The 17,199-nt window shown below is 42.5% G+C and overlaps 1 protein-coding gene across 1 annotated transcript in view; it reads left to right on the top strand.

Annotated features, from left to right (window-relative positions):
- The first annotated feature begins 1,467 nt into the window (after positions 1–1,467).
- Positions 1,468–17,199, top strand: part of LOC137438323 (coiled-coil domain-containing protein 180) — a 45,934-nt gene continuing 30,202 nt past the window's right edge. The window contains exons 1-2 of the mRNA XM_068133442.2: positions 1,468–1,532; positions 14,157–14,226. Coding sequence (XP_067989543.2) covers positions 1,499–1,532; positions 14,157–14,226 — 104 coding nt within the window. The 5' untranslated portion in view covers positions 1,468–1,498. The remainder of the gene's footprint in view (positions 1,533–14,156; positions 14,227–17,199) is intronic.

Raw genomic sequence — 17,199 nt, forward strand, 5'->3', positions numbered from 1 at the left:
CTGAATTAACGCCAGGGGGGTTGACTCAGCCTGTCATCCTTCCGAGGTCGGCAAATTTGAGTACCAGTTCACTGGTAATTCCCTGTTTGTCGTTAAAGGTGGCAAAAAGGGTTGGCGTCAGGAAGGGCATCCGGCCGTAAAACATTGCTTCAAAAAGGGGACCAAAAAAACAACAACAACCACGGTGCCCGAAAAAGGCCAACCCCCGCTTGCGGGGAAAAATGGCCTCTAAAGGTGGTTATTATTATATATATATATCATCAAAATCTGGATTCAGATTTGAGGATCGGAATACATACACTAAATAAGTATCGAAATCTGGAGTGAAATCTTAAAAATTTCAGACATTAGCATAACATGACAATTCTTCAAAGCATGACGGAGAAACTCAGCTACTAATGAGATTGGCAAAACATCAACATAAACGATCATTTTATTGCTCCCTTCATTTTTGGCAAAATGCACCACCCAGATCTTCTTCAAACTCAATGAGAAACTTTTCTTCCTTTTCTTCAAACTTCAAAACTCCCAAAGACTCATAAGACCCTTTCGACCCTCATGATCCCTAAGATCGTCGAGGCCACATACACTCATAAGACCAATATTCTTAAGGACCCTTAAGACCCCTTTCGACACTTTTATATCCCTATACACTTTAGATCCCTCGAACCTTTAAACCTTTACACCCCTTAAGTCCCTTTTGACCCCTTAGACCTCAACACCATTTAGACCCCTTACACCCTTCAGACAGATGAGACAGCTTGACCATTTAGACATTTAGACCACGTGGACCTTTTTGGACCTTTTTATGAGTGTCGACTGCTTCGACACTTAGTACTATTGGAACGTACCCTTGAGACCTTTAGACCATCTATGACCTTTAATCTATATAGTCTTTTTAGTTTTTATTTGTACCAAACTGTGAATGAACAAGTACATATAAGGCAAACATTTATACCGAAATTTGCTGCTTTGAGCGACAAGTTGGCTTTTCAAACACATTTCGTTTTCAAATGGATTCTGCTTAGGCATGTTTGTGGTAAAAGCTGCTTCATGCTTTCCCTGATCTTATGATAAGGAAGCAGGAGGCCAGTAATTGTAGCTTTCTTTCGTCTGGATTTCTGTAAAAAATAAAATAACAAATTGTATTCTTTGCTGTATGTGTGTGCACCTCAAAGTCTCCATCAGAACTCACTTTGGACTCATTGCAGACAAACCACAAAGTCTCAGCCACCTTGGCCATAGAACCCCGTTCAACGCAACCTCTTCCCCTGGATGAAGCTCAACCACCAAACCCACACAGCAGCCCGCATCATGGCTGCACTGACAAATGCGTGGACCCTGGCGTTTCCCTCGACCAAAACATCTTGGGGTGAGCGAGGGACCACAAGTCTTGTATGCGGACAGGAGACAGCATCAACGATTGGATTGGATAATTATGTTGATTCTTCCTGCTTGCAGCAAATCTCGGACTAAATTTGATGCGGAAAAAGTTGGCATGCAGACATCGGGAGAAGCTGCTGTACATTCAGGTCAGCGTATGTCCATTGAAAAAAAAAATAGCCCCGCAGGAGACTGATGGTTATTTCCTCATGTTTTCTGAGAAGATTTTGAAATATATTGCCTGAATTTAAAAATTATAAAAATGAATTACCTCTCCAAACAGCGGATCCACAACCTCGGCCATGAATCCACATCACTATATATTGTACATCAGTAGATCCACAACCTCATTCGCATCCAGGCAGTCAGTCAACCCATCAATCAATGTAACATCACTTTTTCCAACTTTACTCGCTCGAGGATTTAATATATTATATTATCACATATTTATAACTCTCCTTACACATTCCATTACATGACTAGAAGGGCACTCGATAGAGTGCATGCCTCCACCAGGTTGAACAGTTTATGGTTTCTATGCCACCGATCGGCCAAGTCTGGATTCGGCCTATCAGTTGATAGACCTCCGCCACCAAAGGTGGATGGAGGTTATGTTTTCACCCCTGTTTGTTACTTGCCGGAAAAGATTCCGGCAAGTATGTTGGTTGTTTGGTTTGTCTGTTTGTCTGTCTGTCTGCCTGTTTGTCTGTTTGTGCGAAGTACTACGTCTACACCATTGCACGTAGAATCACCAAACTTTACACACACATTTGTCTTGCCCTGGAATAGATTGTGCCCAATTTTTAACTCTCTCGGCCCAAGGCCTCCATTATGACGTCATAATTCGACAATTCGACAAGTACAAAACTTCATCCAATCAAGATGCAATTTCTTGAACGCGATGTCGGCATAAACTTGTGGAGAAAACAAATAATGATGACGTCATCGGTCACGTGGTTCGGCCGCCATCTTGGAAAAACCGAAAAACTTTGTACCTCTATATCTCTGAAAGTGCTGAATAGAAAACATTGAGACATAGCTCATTGTAAAGAACTCTCCACGGGGAATAAAATATGTTAATGATGATGTCATAGGTGCCTCCATTATGACGTCATAATTCGACAAGTACAAAACTTCATCCGATCAAGATGAAATTTCTTGAGCATAATCTAGGAATAAATTAATTTAGAAAACAAATAATGATGATGTCATCGCTCATCGGTCACGTGGTTCGGCCGCCATCTTGGAAAAAAACGAAAAACATTATCCAAAATGGCCGATAAAAAAAGTACATTCCAGCAAGTCCTCGGTCTCAGACCGATTTTTCATTTGTCTGTTTTTGTCTGTCTGTTTGTCTGTTTGTGAACAAAATATCTCAAAAGGTTGTGGACTGATTCAGACGAAATTTGGCAGAGATGTAGCATATCTCACAAGTACTAAATAAATAGATTTTGTTGAAGATCCGGATTTGGATCCGGCTACTAGAATTTTTTAAGTGATTCTTCACCATTGGGAGATTGGGCCAAAAACGATACATAGCAGGATATCTCCAAAAGTTGTGGACGGATTTGGACGAAACTTGGTGGACCGGTTGGGTGTCTGACAAGGACAAATAGATTCGATTTTGGTGAAGATCTAAATATGGATTCGGACATGAGAATTATTTGATTTTTTAAGTGATTCTTTACCATTGAGTGATATGGCTAACCAGGCGGAGGTATGCTCTCTATTATAGACTCCGCCGACCTCTACTAGAGGTAGGCGGAGTGCCGTTCTAGTTTCACCTGCAACCGTACCATAGAATAGCTTTTTCGGAATGCTGCTGTCTCAGAAAGGCATTCGTACAATGTGGAATGGAAAAAAAGCATCTCGTTTATCAAATAAATTTGTATGAAATATATTGTTATGGATATCGATTTGTAATTCGAAAATGGAAACTGAAGTGGAAGTTTGGTTTTCCTTTTTTAATTCAAGTTATTTTGGATGTATATCATGATGAAGCTGATCAAATATAAATCCATCATTAATTGCCAATAAATCATCAATGAACCTGAAGATGTTTCAACATCTCCATACGGTTGTTAGTTTATTTCTACACATGTTCTGAACCCAATTAGAATCATACATGTGCAGGAACAAATTTGCAAAGAATGGGGCCTCATCTGAACCCATGGGTATCCCCACTGTCTGTTGGAATATCTTGGGATCTGAACCCATGGGTATCCCCACTGTCTGCTGGAGTATCTTGGGATCTGAACCCATGGCTATCCCCACTGTCTGCTGGAGTATCTTGGGATCTGAACCCATGGGTATTCCCACTGTCTGCTGGAGTATCTTGGTATCTAAACCCATGGGTATCCCCACTGTCTGCTGGAGTATCTTGGGATCTGAACCCATGGGTATCCCCACTGTCTGCTGGAGTATCTTGGGATCTGAACCCATGGCTATCCCCACTGCCTGTTGAAGTATCTTGCTGCCAAATTTAAAGAAACTTGTTCAGGATAAATCGAATACTTTGTTTACTTTTTGAAAAACTACATGCACATCGATTTTCCTTTTTTTTTTTCTTTTTTTTTTTTGTATACAAGATTGAGGCTCGTGAAAGAGCGAACATTAATCACACAGAAAGACAAACAGACACATAAAACAAATAACATCGGGAGTGGTAGACAAGATGGGGAGAGAGGGGGAAGGACACAAACACAACATTTGAGAGCAGGGACCGAGAGACATGGAGACATCGAGAGATCTGTGGGAGGGAGAGGGCTTTGGGGGGGAGGCATGTGAAGGGGGGGGGGGGGGTGGGAGAGGTATAAACATATGGACACTGCCAGGATTTCCAGGAAAGAAGTTGGAATTTCAAACAAGGTGGATCTGGGGTGAATTAGTGGGGGTAGAAAAGATCAAGGTTATGGATGGGGGAAGATAAGAGATGGAGGTGAACAGCTGTTTTAAAGACCTGGAGGGAGGAGAGGGATTGAAGGGAGTGTGGGAGTTTGTTCCACAGGCGGGAGAAAAGAGGAATGAAAGAGTGAAGGTGAGCAGAGAGCCGAGATTTCGGCAGTTTAACCATCAGAGGGTTGCAGGCAGATCTTGTGCGACCTGTAGGAATATTTGGGGGACAGAGCACAGAGAGAGCTGGGGGAGCAAGGCCGGAGAGGAGTCGGTAGAAGACAGAAAGGCCACCTACCTGCCTGCGGTGAGTGAGTGAAAGGCCCTCAGAGATAGCTTCATCGCGGGAGATTCCAATGATTTTGAAAGCTTTGGATTCAACAGCGTGAAGCCGAGCCAGGTGTGAGGCAGGAGCACCAGCCCATAGGGGAGAACAGTATTCCATTGAGCTGCGGATGAAAGCCTTGTATGTGGTGAGGAGCTCAGGTGTGCCGAGGAAGGACTTCACACGACGGAGGATGCCCAGTCGGCGACTGGCTTTGGAGGCCAGCTTGGAAATGTGGTATTCCCAAGAAAGATCATGGCAGATAGTGAGACCCAAAAGCTTGAGTGACAGAACTGCAATTGACAAACTTTGACAAACTGAAGTGACAGAACTTTACAGACCAGTGTGCTCTTTGTTGATATACATTAATGTATACTTTATTTCCTCCTGCAAATGCTTTATCTATTGCTCTGTCCAATGCTGTTACGAGCTTATCATGTGGAATGTTTGTGTACAATGTGGAAAAATCTAAAGTTGATAAACATTTAACCTTACCCTTGTTATTAATGTTGTGAATACTGTCGATTGCAGGTTTGGAATTATCAATGATCCAGAATTTCTTAATATCAGAATAAATCTTCACCTTTTCATGGTAGTTTTTTTAAGCACTTATAAATTAATTTCATCCTCACCTGACAAAGGTTTCAAACTACATTCTGTACTTGCGATGATGAACTTCATCTTTCAAGGGTTTTTGTGCATTTTTGGGATCCAGTAAATGAACGGTAATTTATGGTGTTTATCTGGAACCAACAGTCTTCCTTTCCTGCTTTTGAGTGATTTAAGTGTCGTGTTAAGTCTATTTTATTGTCGCTACTTATTTTGTAGGTCTTCGAAATTCCCGTCTCGAAGCCCAATTCTTTCAAAAGTGTTTGAATGTATAATGTTTTGCAGATAAATGCAATATTTTTATTTGCTTTGTCAATTGGTACAATGACATATTGTGTTTGAAGCTGCCTTAACTAATTGCGTGTCTCTGGATTGTTTAAAATTACCTTCGGATTATTGATTCAAACTTTTGTTTTAAAGTCAACAACTCTCCTTTTCACATGTTTCTCTACCTCCTCCAACCATAGAGCTATTTGTGTGTTTGGTGCATTGTGTTTGCCGATTTGTTCTCTCATCCATTCCCTCAGTATTGTATGTTCCGTTGCCTTATTCCAGTTAATCCTTTCATTTTCTCTATAACTGGGTCCTTTTTTTAAGTAATGCACGTAATTGTCTACCTTTCAATATCCTACGATCACTTGTGATAATGTGTTTATGATGTGTATCTTTAAATATTGAACACACACACACACACACACACACACACACACACACACACACACACACACACACACACACACACACACACACACACACACACACATCGAGACCTAGTAGGGCTCCGTTTCACCTTCTCAAACCTGCATTTGGGGGTAACAACCAATGACACACACACACACACACACACACACAGTTTGAGGGAGAAGTGGATGGTGAAGATGATGAAGAGTATCCACCTCCCCTCACATCCGGAATCTTGGCGTCATCTTTGACCAAACCCTTTCCTTCGACAAATACACTAAACAGATCACAAAGTCAGCCTTCTTTCACCTGAAAAACATTGCCCGTCTCCGCTCATCCCTCTCCTCCACGGCTGCAGAAACCCTCATCCACGCCTTCATCACCTCCCGTCTGGACTACTGCAATAGCCTCCTCTATGGTTCACCCTAAAAAATCACCAATAAACTCCAATACATTCAGAACTCCGCTGCCCGTCTACTCACCCATTCCCGGACCCGTGCCCACATCACCCCCGTCCTTTACAAGCTTCACTGGCTCCCCATCCCCCAGAGAATCCAGTACAAAATCCTCCTCTTGACATACAAAGCCCTCCATAACCTGGCCCCATCCTACCTGGCTGACCTCCTCTCCAGACACACTCCCACCCGCAACCTCCGCTCTGCTGGTACCAACCTCCTGACCCCCTCCATCCGGACCAAATTAAGATCCTGGGGGGACAGGGCCTTCTCCATCGCTGCTCCCACCCTCTGGAACTCACTACCTCACACCATCAGAGACTCCTCCTCACTCACCACATTCAAAACATCACTAAAGACCTACCTGTTCAACACTGCATTCAACATTCAACCCACAGCATTTAACCCCTGACTATCTCTTCTCCTTCTCCCTCCTTTTGCTTTAAATATTTCCCTATTGATTCTTGTCTTTTTGCAATTGTTGTTTTCATGTATTGTTATGCATTATGTTTTCCACTCTGTCAAAGCGCCTTTGGGCTTCTGGAAAAGCGCTATACAAAATAAATGAATTATTATTATTATTATAAGAGCAGCATAGACTGGAAGAAGAGGTATCAACAAAATAGAAGAGATGAAATTGATAAAACCCAGAGAAAGACCAAAACTTAATCACATAGAAAACAAGAAAGAGCAATCAGAGATTGCAGACCATTGCCAGAATGTGTTTTAGTGGTTTTTAAGGCTTTTGTGTTAAAACAGATATAAATATAGCGGCCGAACCACGTGACCGATGACGTCATTATTATTAATTTTTTTTCCTCCACCAATTTATCCATAGATGACGCTCAAGAAATTTCATCTTGATCGGATGAAGTTTTGTACTTGTCGAATTATGACGTCATAATGGAGGCACCGGTGACATCATCATTAACATATGTTATTCCCCATGGAGAGTTCTCGACAATGAGCCATGTTTCAATTTCTTCTATGCAGCGCTTTCAGAGATATAGAGGTGCAAAGTTTTTTGTTTTTTCCAAGATGGCACCCGTACCACGTGACGTATGACGTCATGCTTATCATTAAACAAGACCTAAAGTCTAACAGCGGCATTGTCGGGCTTGTAAAATATTATAAACCACAAACACACATGATTAGCTTTTTAAACAGTCGCTAATGCTGTTTATAACATTAAACAAAGAAATTGGGAGGAATCTAGACATCCATGAGGTAAGTTTTACTTACAGAACTGAGAGAAGATCTGCTGTAATCTAGATTATACCCCACAAGGGTTGGGTACATACAGTTTTGTTGGAAGAGACGTAACGCCGATGCTTTCAATATTTGATGTTCATTTAAACAAGTGGTTTGTTTGTGTTTCACACTGAATGAAAAACGTAACGGTAGAGCATGGCAATTGTGATATATGACAGGTTCAACGATATGTTCGGCATGAATGGCATATAAATCAAAATGGCGGTGTGTGGAGAGTCAGCCTCCGTACCGCCGTAATGACGACAGACGTAATCACATCACCCTGTCATGTGACTAGATCCTCAGCTCTGATTGGTATACGTTTGAGGGGACATACATACATACATACATACATACATACATACATACATACAGACGGACAAACACTGTTCTAGACGGCTTTTCCCTATGGGCTATGCCGTAAAAATTCTACAGGAGGTGTTGCACCTATAGTGAAAATTTCCTGTCAATCGTACCAACGGTTGCAGAGAATATCATATTTATTCTGTGTGGACAAACAAACAGACGGACAAGCAGACAAACAAACAGACATCCTGACTCAAATGCAATACCCTCCTCTGGTGAGGGTAACAATAAACCGAAAAAATCTTCGTGAGGTGAATCAACCATTCAATTAGAAAGATGATTTCAAAATCATCCACCTTGAAGGAAATAAATGTCATCTGTTTCGCAGCGGCACTATTTATTCAAGAAAAAGTAATGGGCAAACAACACCAGAAGAAGAAAACATAGGGGCAATAACCCTGGCATGCACCTGGTAGAATAAACAGTATACTGCACTGACTAAAGATACCTATTCTGGTGGGCAATCCCCCCCTCCCCCCATAGACGCCCAAATGGGCAGATTTTTATTTATGCTGTGAACAAACATGGTACATCACGGGCAGTGAGGTTGTGGTGAAGTTTCATCAGAATTGTATGTGTAGTTTCAGAGAAGAAAGCAAATACCTATTTGGGGGGAGGGAGGGGTGAGGGGGTGGGGGGTCAAACCTGGACCCATTTTTAACCCCGGTAAACCCCCTTAGACCCCGATTTATTTATTTTTTAATGCCGTGAACAAACTTTAGTCACAACACAACAAATATAATTTGTGCCAAGTTTTGTCACAATCCCTTCAGTGGTTTCGGAGAAGAAGTTGCAAGTGTTTACGGACTGATGGACGGATGAACTGAGGGACTGACGGATGGACGACGCGCCATCACATAAGCTCCCCTGAACTTCATTCCCTGTGAGCTAAAAACCAGGGCCTACAAATAGAAACCAAATTCCACATTGGAGACAGAGATTAGACACACAAATAAAGCAACTGCAGAAGGAAGTCGGACAAATTAAATAGTTCAGGAAAGGAAACAGACACCCAAAACTAAAAAAGAGAATCCAAAGAATAAAAAACAAATACAAAGTCGAAGACAAAGACCTCAAGTGCTTGGGTGCTGAAAACTAACTCAAAATAGAAATGGTAACAAGAATGAATGATCGTTTTAAGGCCATTTTTCCCCGCTAGAGCGGGGGTTAGCCTTGCGGGCCCCATGACAATCATGGTTCCTGGAGGAAACAAAACCACATGTTTGAAAGTAACCCAAATAGATTTTACCATTAATTGGGGAAACAAAAGCGTCCCCCTGAAATGTGTCGTTTCCCTGAAAAGAAAAACTGGAAAAATTCTGGAAAGAAATTTTTGAAGATCAAAAAGAACATAACAAGGAAAAAGAATGGATCCCAAACTTGGAAAAGAAGAAGCAACATCTCGAGGAAATTTGATTATTGATTTATTGATGCCATTGATTAATTATTGATGAAGAGAAAATTAGAAAACAACTTCAAAAAATGCCAAACTACAAAAGCACAGGGCCAGATGGAATTCCAAATTTCTGGCAAAAACAACTTGATGCTCTTCACAATCACTACGCCAGGACATTTAATGAACAGATCCAAGAGGAGAAGGCAGTGGATGAGTCGTTCATAGAAGGGAGCATATTTGTCATACCAAAATCGGAGGAAACCCAACTCCGCCACAAATACCGGTCGATAACCTGCCTACCAGCCACATGAAAACTGCTGACAGCAATCATCCCAGAAATTATGTACCATCATCTCACACAGCAAGGAGGTTTAGAGACAGAACAAATGGGACGCAAGAGAGGTTGTTATGGAACAATTCACCTCCTACTACTGAACAAGGCCATACTTGAAAATTGCAAAATGCAAATAACTAATTTGTCCACCGCCTGGATAGACTATAAGCAAACTTTTGACAGTGTCCCACATTCGTGGATGATAAAATGCTTGCAAATATACAAAATCAATCCCCAAATAATCATACTGATTGAGAAAGCAATGGAGCTCTGGAATACCACATTGATATTACAGCACTCGGAAAGAAAAATCAAAATACCACATGTGAAGATACGGCATGGAATCTTCCAGGGAGACAGTCTTTCCTCCTTTTGTTTTGTCTGGCTCTGGACCCACTAAGTAACCTCATCAATGAACAAGGACACAGATACACCCTAACAGCCAATAGAAAAACATCCAAAGAAATAGTAAAGGTGACACATGTACTATTCATCGATGATTTAAAGCTCTTTGCACCAAATGACAAAAAATTAACAGAACAACTTAAACTAGTAAAATGGTTTTCCGAGGACATCGAAATGGAATTTGGGCTAGACAAGTGTGCCAGGTGCACATTTGTACAGGGTAAACCAACAAAAACAGACAACATAAGAATTGACGTTGAAACAACAATACAGCAGTTAGAAAACGAAGCATCATACAAATACCTCGGAGTAGAAGAGGGCACCCAAATATGTCACGAACAAATGCGCAAAACAATTGCCAAAGAATACCTACGTAGAACGAAGCTGATCCTGAAAATACCTCTCCCCAAGAAACAAAATCAAAGCCATAAACCAGCTCGCAGTACCAGTGCTCCAATATAGCTGCGGAATAATAAACTGGCCCCAATCAGAAATCATCAAGTTAGACATCAATACAAGAAAACTCCTTACCATCCACAAAATGCTTAACAAAAACGAGTGCATCCCGAGAATATACCTGCTGAGACGAGATGGTGGGAGTGGCCTGATGGAACTCAACCAGGTGCAGAGAGCAACGAGTGTAGGACTAGCTGAGTATATGAAATGCTCAACAGACTATCGGATGCAATTTGTAAACAAACATAAACACAACAAACCTGAAAAAGTATCCCTAACCTACCTTGCAAATAATTTCCAAAAACAGGTGCGAATAGAAGATGTGGCACAGGAAAATGAAACGGCAACAAATATAGCCCCAACAATTGCAAAAAGACAAAATAAATATATAAAAAGAAATATCAAGAAATATACACCAAGAAATATGTCATGGGGACCGCAAGGCTAACCCCCGCTCTAGCAGGGAAACACAACAACACAACAACATGCATTTTAAAGGCCATTTTCCCTGCTAGAGCGGGGGTTAGCCTTGCGGTCCCCATGACAATCTTCTCCATTTTGCCCTATTTTCTGCATCTCTCCTTGTTAACCCCCTTGCCCGCATTTCTTCTTCCACCATCTTTAGCCAAGTCTTTCTCGGTCTTCCCCGTCCTCTGCTTCCTTCTACATTCATTTCCATCACTCTTCTCAACCAGTCATTTTCATCCTTCCTCAACACATGACCAAACCGTCTCAACCTGTTCCTCTTCACAGCATCAATCACAGGCAATATTCCCATCATCTTTCGCAATTCATCATTTGTCTTCCTCTCTCTCAACGATACTCCACACATCCACCGAACCATTCGCATTTCCACCCTTTCCAACCTTCGTTGCTGCTCTACGTTCATTACCCATGTCTCGCTCCCATAAATCATAACACTTCTCACACATGCAGCATACACCTTTCCCTTCAGCTTCAACGACACTCCCCTCATCATCAGCACGCCACTCAGTTCCCGAAACTTCTTCCATGCACATCTCACTCGAGCAACCGTTGCCGAGTCTGATCCACCTTCTCCATTCAGCATGTCTCCGAGGTAGCAAAATGTTTTCACACCTTCCAGCTTCACGCCGTCTCCAAGATCCAACTCAACATTTCCTCCATCTGCAGCTCCCTCTGTGCACACCTTACATTTGAATGTAGCTGCCACACTGGTTAATGACCCTCTCAGACCACTACGTTTTTGATGAACCCACTCAGCGCACATTGTACATTGAATGGAGTTCACTCCGACACCCTTCCTACACACAGCACAGGGCCACTTCCCAGTTCTTTCCACCTCACCACATGCTTTACCACTTGCCATCACCTGCGTCTTTCCGATATTCACCTTCAGACCTTTTGTCTCCATACATTCCTTCCACGTGTTCATCTTTTCCTTCAGTCCATCCATACTTTCCGCAATCAACACCAGATCATCTGCATACAACAACTCCCACGGTAAACCCTCCTTTACGTTCTGAGCCAGCACCTCCATCACAGCTACAAATAGTAGTGGACTTAGTACCGACCCCTGATGCACTCCCACCTTTACCTCAAACTCACCACTGTTCCCGTCCTTCGTCCTTACAGCTGTGCGCGCTCTTTTGTACATTGCCATCACTACTCTGATCAACCATTCCTCCACTCCTAACTTCCTCAATGCCCATGTCAATACTTTGCGTGGAACCCTATCGAATGCTTTCTCCAGATCAACAAACCCAAGAAACAACTTCTGCCTCTTCTCCATGTACTTCTCCTGCAACTGCCTCACAATGAAAAGTGCGTCTGTCGTTCCTCTTCCTGGCATGAATCCAAACTGCATTTCCTCGATCTTCACTTTCTTCCTTATCCTCCTCTCCAACACCCTTTCCATTACCTTCATTCCATGCTCCAATAACTTTATCGCTCGGTACGAGCCACACTCCAGAGGGTCACCTTTCCCCTTGTATAGAGGGACGAGGGTACTCAGTTCCCAACCCACTGGAATGCGGCCTTCTTCCACCACCAGATTACAGATCTCTGTCATTCTCTTCACACCCCAACTTCCTGCTGCCTTCAACATATCTCCCACAACTCCCGTCGGCCCTCCCGCTTTTCTACCCTTCATTGCTTTTATCGCTTCCTCAACTTCCTTCTCAGTTCTAGCAGGGAAAATGGCCTTAAAATGCATGTTGTGTGTTGTGTTGTATACACCAACAACTGGGAGAATGACAAAAGAAGAGAAAAATACAAAAAAGAATTGGACAGAGCGGGGATAGACAAAGAATGTCCGTTGGAATGTCTAAGAAGAGGTGAGTTCAAGTGGGATGGAGAACGAATCATAATAAATGCCCAAGATCGAGGACACTTCACCAATGGATTAAAAAAGATGGCAGGACTGAGCCAAACAGACAAGTGTAGATTCTGCAAGACAGAAACAGAAAGTAATAGTCACCTGCTCTCGGGATGCAAAAAACTATTATCAGAACAACTTTACACACAACGGCACAACAAAGTATGCAAAGTGATACATTGGCATAGCTGCAAAAATTTTAACATCGTAGTACCAGAAAACCCATGGAACAGGAACCAAAGGCAATCATTGAAAATGAGGACGTCATGCTCACGTACGATCTGACGATTCCATCGAGCATAGAAAACAAAGCATTGCGTCCGGACATTGTACTCAGGAACAAAAAGGAAAAGACATCATTGATGATTGAGATATCAGTACCCAGCAATTTTGGCCTAAACAATGCTTAAATCAAGAAAATGACCAAATACCAGGACCTCAAAAATGAGGTCAAGAGATCTTGGAAGCTGAAGAGCATCGAAATTGTACCAGTGTTAATTGGAGCAACAGGAATGATAAAGAAGAACCTCATTGTGATTTTAAAAACCATCCCCGGAAATATGACCCCAAATGAACTACAACTGGAAGCAATCCGGGGTTTGGTGGATGATTCTGAAAAGAGCCCTTGGAACAAAACTCTGAAAAAGTTGAACAGCTTGGTCCATGAACCATGATCCCTTACCAAAGTGGAGATGGAAACTTTGGGTCCTGGGAGGACTCTGTTCCACCTTCTGAAACCCACAAATGGAAATAACAACCAACGACACAAGGATACACACACGCAGATGGACACTTCCCATTTTAGGTAATGTGCGATTGCACAGACAGGTGGCCAAACAGTTCAATATTTAACAAGGAAAATTATTTTATGCCTTATAATTTTCTTTTCAACAACAGATACTAAATTCAGAACTGAAGACACCACCAACTAGTATCGCGAGTTGGAACTGAAGACACCTAGTGTCTTGGCATGGCTTTGCTAGTTGGTATTGTGCAGCTATTCTAGTTGGTGGCACCTTCATTTTTAATGTGGACCTTCCCAACTACAACCCGCTTTTAGCAAACAGATAACAACATAAGTGGTAACTATACCATACACGTTTAATATTAATAGAGGTGAAGTGAAACTAGTAGGTCCTATCACTATCACCTAACCAGCTCAATCTGCATTATGCTTGCGTGTCCACGATATTCCAAAATACTGTGTTGTATTTTAAAGAAGCTGCACATGGTTTTCTCTTCCATAGGAAACAAACCGTTGATTCCAGCACCTGGAATCGCCAAACAGCATCAACCAAGGAAACCATCAAAAGCAATGTGGGTTGCACACCTTCCATGTATGGGAATGGCCAATGCCTCACCTACAGGTGGTCAAATAGCTGGTTGTGTGCTGTACATTATTGCAAACGAAGTGTAGATCAAATCCCATAATAGAGCCAAATGGTATCTGTGATATAACTTTGGTGTCTTTTTTTGTAGTTGCTAAATTAAGCAAAATATAAGGTTTGTTCATCATTCACCCACACGTCCCGAAAAATCTATTGAGAAACTAAATTGTACTCACTTTACCTGCACACCTACAAAATAAAGATCCCATAGAGCATAAAGCCTTGACAGGGACATTCTGGAGAGATCGATACCTATATGTCTTGCGAGACATCATGCTTGTGTGACATCCACTCATGCTTGGCCCAACTTGCTTGTGTGACATCCTCATGCTTGGCCCATCATGCTTGTGTGACATCCTCATGCTTGGCCCATCATGTTTGTGTGACATCCTCATGCTTGGCCCATCATGCTTGTGTGACATCCTCATACTTGGCCCATCATGCTTGTGTGACATCCTCATGCTTGGCCCATGATGCTTGTGTGACATCCTCATGCTTGGCCCATCATGCTTGTGTGACATCCTCATGCTTGGCCCATCATGCCTGTGTGACATGCCCTCATTATTGGCCCATCATGCTTGTGTGACATACTCATGCTTGGCCCATCATGCATGCGTGACATCCTCATGCTTGGCTCATCATGCTTGTGTGACATCCTCATGCTTGGCCCAATGGCCCATCATGCTTGTGTGACATCTCATGTTTAGAAAATCATGCTTGTGTGACATCCTCATGCATGGCCCATCATGCCTGTGTGACATGCCCTCATTATTGGCCCATCATGTTTGTGTGACATCCTCATGCTTGGCTCATCATGCTAGTGTGACATCCTCATGCTCGGGGGACATCCTCATGCTTGGCCCATCATGCTTGTGTGACATCCTCATGCATGGCCCGTCATGTTTGGGGGACATCCTCATGCTTGGCCCATGATGCTTGTGTGACATACTCATACTTGGCCCATCATGCGTGCATGACATCCTCATGATTGGCCCATAATACTTGTGTGACATCCTCATGATTGGCCCATCATTCTTGTGTGACATCCTCATGATTGGCCCATAATGCTTGTGTGACATCCTCATGCTTGGCCCATCATGCTTGTGTGACATCCTCATGCTTGGCCTATCATGCGTGCGTGACATCCTCATAATTGGCGCATAATACTTGTGTGACATCCTCATACTTGGCCCATCATGCGTGCATGACATCCTCATGATTGGCCCATAATACTTGTGTGACATCCTCATGATTGGCCCATCATTCTTGTGTGACATTCTCGTGCTTGGCCCATAATGCTTGTCTCGTATACTGATATCCTCAGGCGTCAGGCTCTTTCCTTTCAGGAGGGTGGGCACACCAGATTCATTTTGCAAGCCGATCTTCACCTTTATTGCGATTATCTCAATTCACGCAAAAGTATGTGTAGCTTCGTAAAGTGAATTTGATTTCCCAAATTAATCAAGAGCATTTTAAATTAGAAGACGCCATTATAAACTGATATCATTGTCAGACTGAACATAGACATCTGCAGTCAGTTTATATACCATCATCTGGGAGCTACTAAGAATGCCTGAGTAACTTTGAACATTACTGAGGGATCACGAGAGCATGCACTGAAGCAATACCTTGACCAATTTAAACGCAAGGACGTGCAATGAATATTAAAAGGAATAAAGGATTGAAAAAAGTACTGTATTCTCTACTTGACATTGGGGAGAACAAAAATATTTTTTGAAAGCTTGTTCAAAGTTATCCCAGAATTTAAAATACCTCCAGTACAGTTGATGGAACAAAGTGCAGTAGAATGTGACTTGGGCCTCTTGCCATTACTGCCGAAACCACATCAGCCATTGTTCTGCTTCGGACACTGTCTATCTCGGTTTACGACCAAGCTTTGCAATATTAAGTTTGCAATTTCCTGAATATTTTGCTGTTATACTATTCACTTTAACCAACGACCAATACAACCAACCAACGACCAACAAGTTTAACCAACCAATATGGTGGAATCTGGTAGTTAGACAAGTTATACCAACCTTTATTGTTAAGTGTTGTGATTTCCCACATACAAGCGTGCTTTTGTGTGCAGCATCATCCATTTGACGTACTGTTGATGTAGTCTGGCATCCTGCATTTTCTCTTCAAATTTTCTGCCTATGACATCCAAAGCCAACTCCATACATGGCTTACTGACTTCCTCTACTCTCGTAGCCAACGTGTGGCTCTTAACGGAATCCTTTCATCTCCTCTCCCGATCAAAGCTGGAGTGCTCCAAGGCAGTGCATGGCAGTGGCCCAGTCCTATTCCTAATCTTCATCAATGATCTCTCTGACTCTCTGGAAAATCCACTTTACATATTAGCTGGTGACTCCACCCTTTGCCATGAAGTCCCTCATCCTTCAGACGGGCAGGCTGCAGCCTCTTCCCTCTCTTCAGACCTTGGGAAGAAAATCACAAACTCGTCAAACACTTGGAATATGTCTTTCGATTTTGTTAGCGAAATTTTGTCAATTGTCACTCAAACTCCTGGGTCTCACTATCAGCCATGATGTCTCTTGGGCAAACCACATTTCAAAGTTGGCTTCCAAAGACAGCCACCGACTGGACATCCTGCGTCATATAAAATCCTTCCTTGGCTCACCTGAACTTCTATCCACCGACGAGGCCTTAATCTGCAGCTTGATGGAGTACTGCTTTCCCTGCTGAGCTGGCCTCTCACCTTGCTCAGCCTAATGCCGTCAAAATCAAGGCCTCCAAGTTCATTGGAGACTCCTGAGATGAAGCTGAGTCTATGGAACTATCACTTTCCAATCACAGACAGATCGGTGGTATCCGTCTTCTACCGCCTCCATTGTGGTCTTGCATCCTCTTTTTTTTTTTTTTTTTTTTTTTCTATACA

This window comes from Myxine glutinosa, chromosome 13 (assembly GCF_964187855.1).
Source record: "Myxine glutinosa chromosome 13, kmMyxGlut1.1, whole genome shotgun sequence".
NCBI classification, from domain to species: Eukaryota; Metazoa; Chordata; class Myxini; order Myxiniformes; family Myxinidae; genus Myxine; species Myxine glutinosa.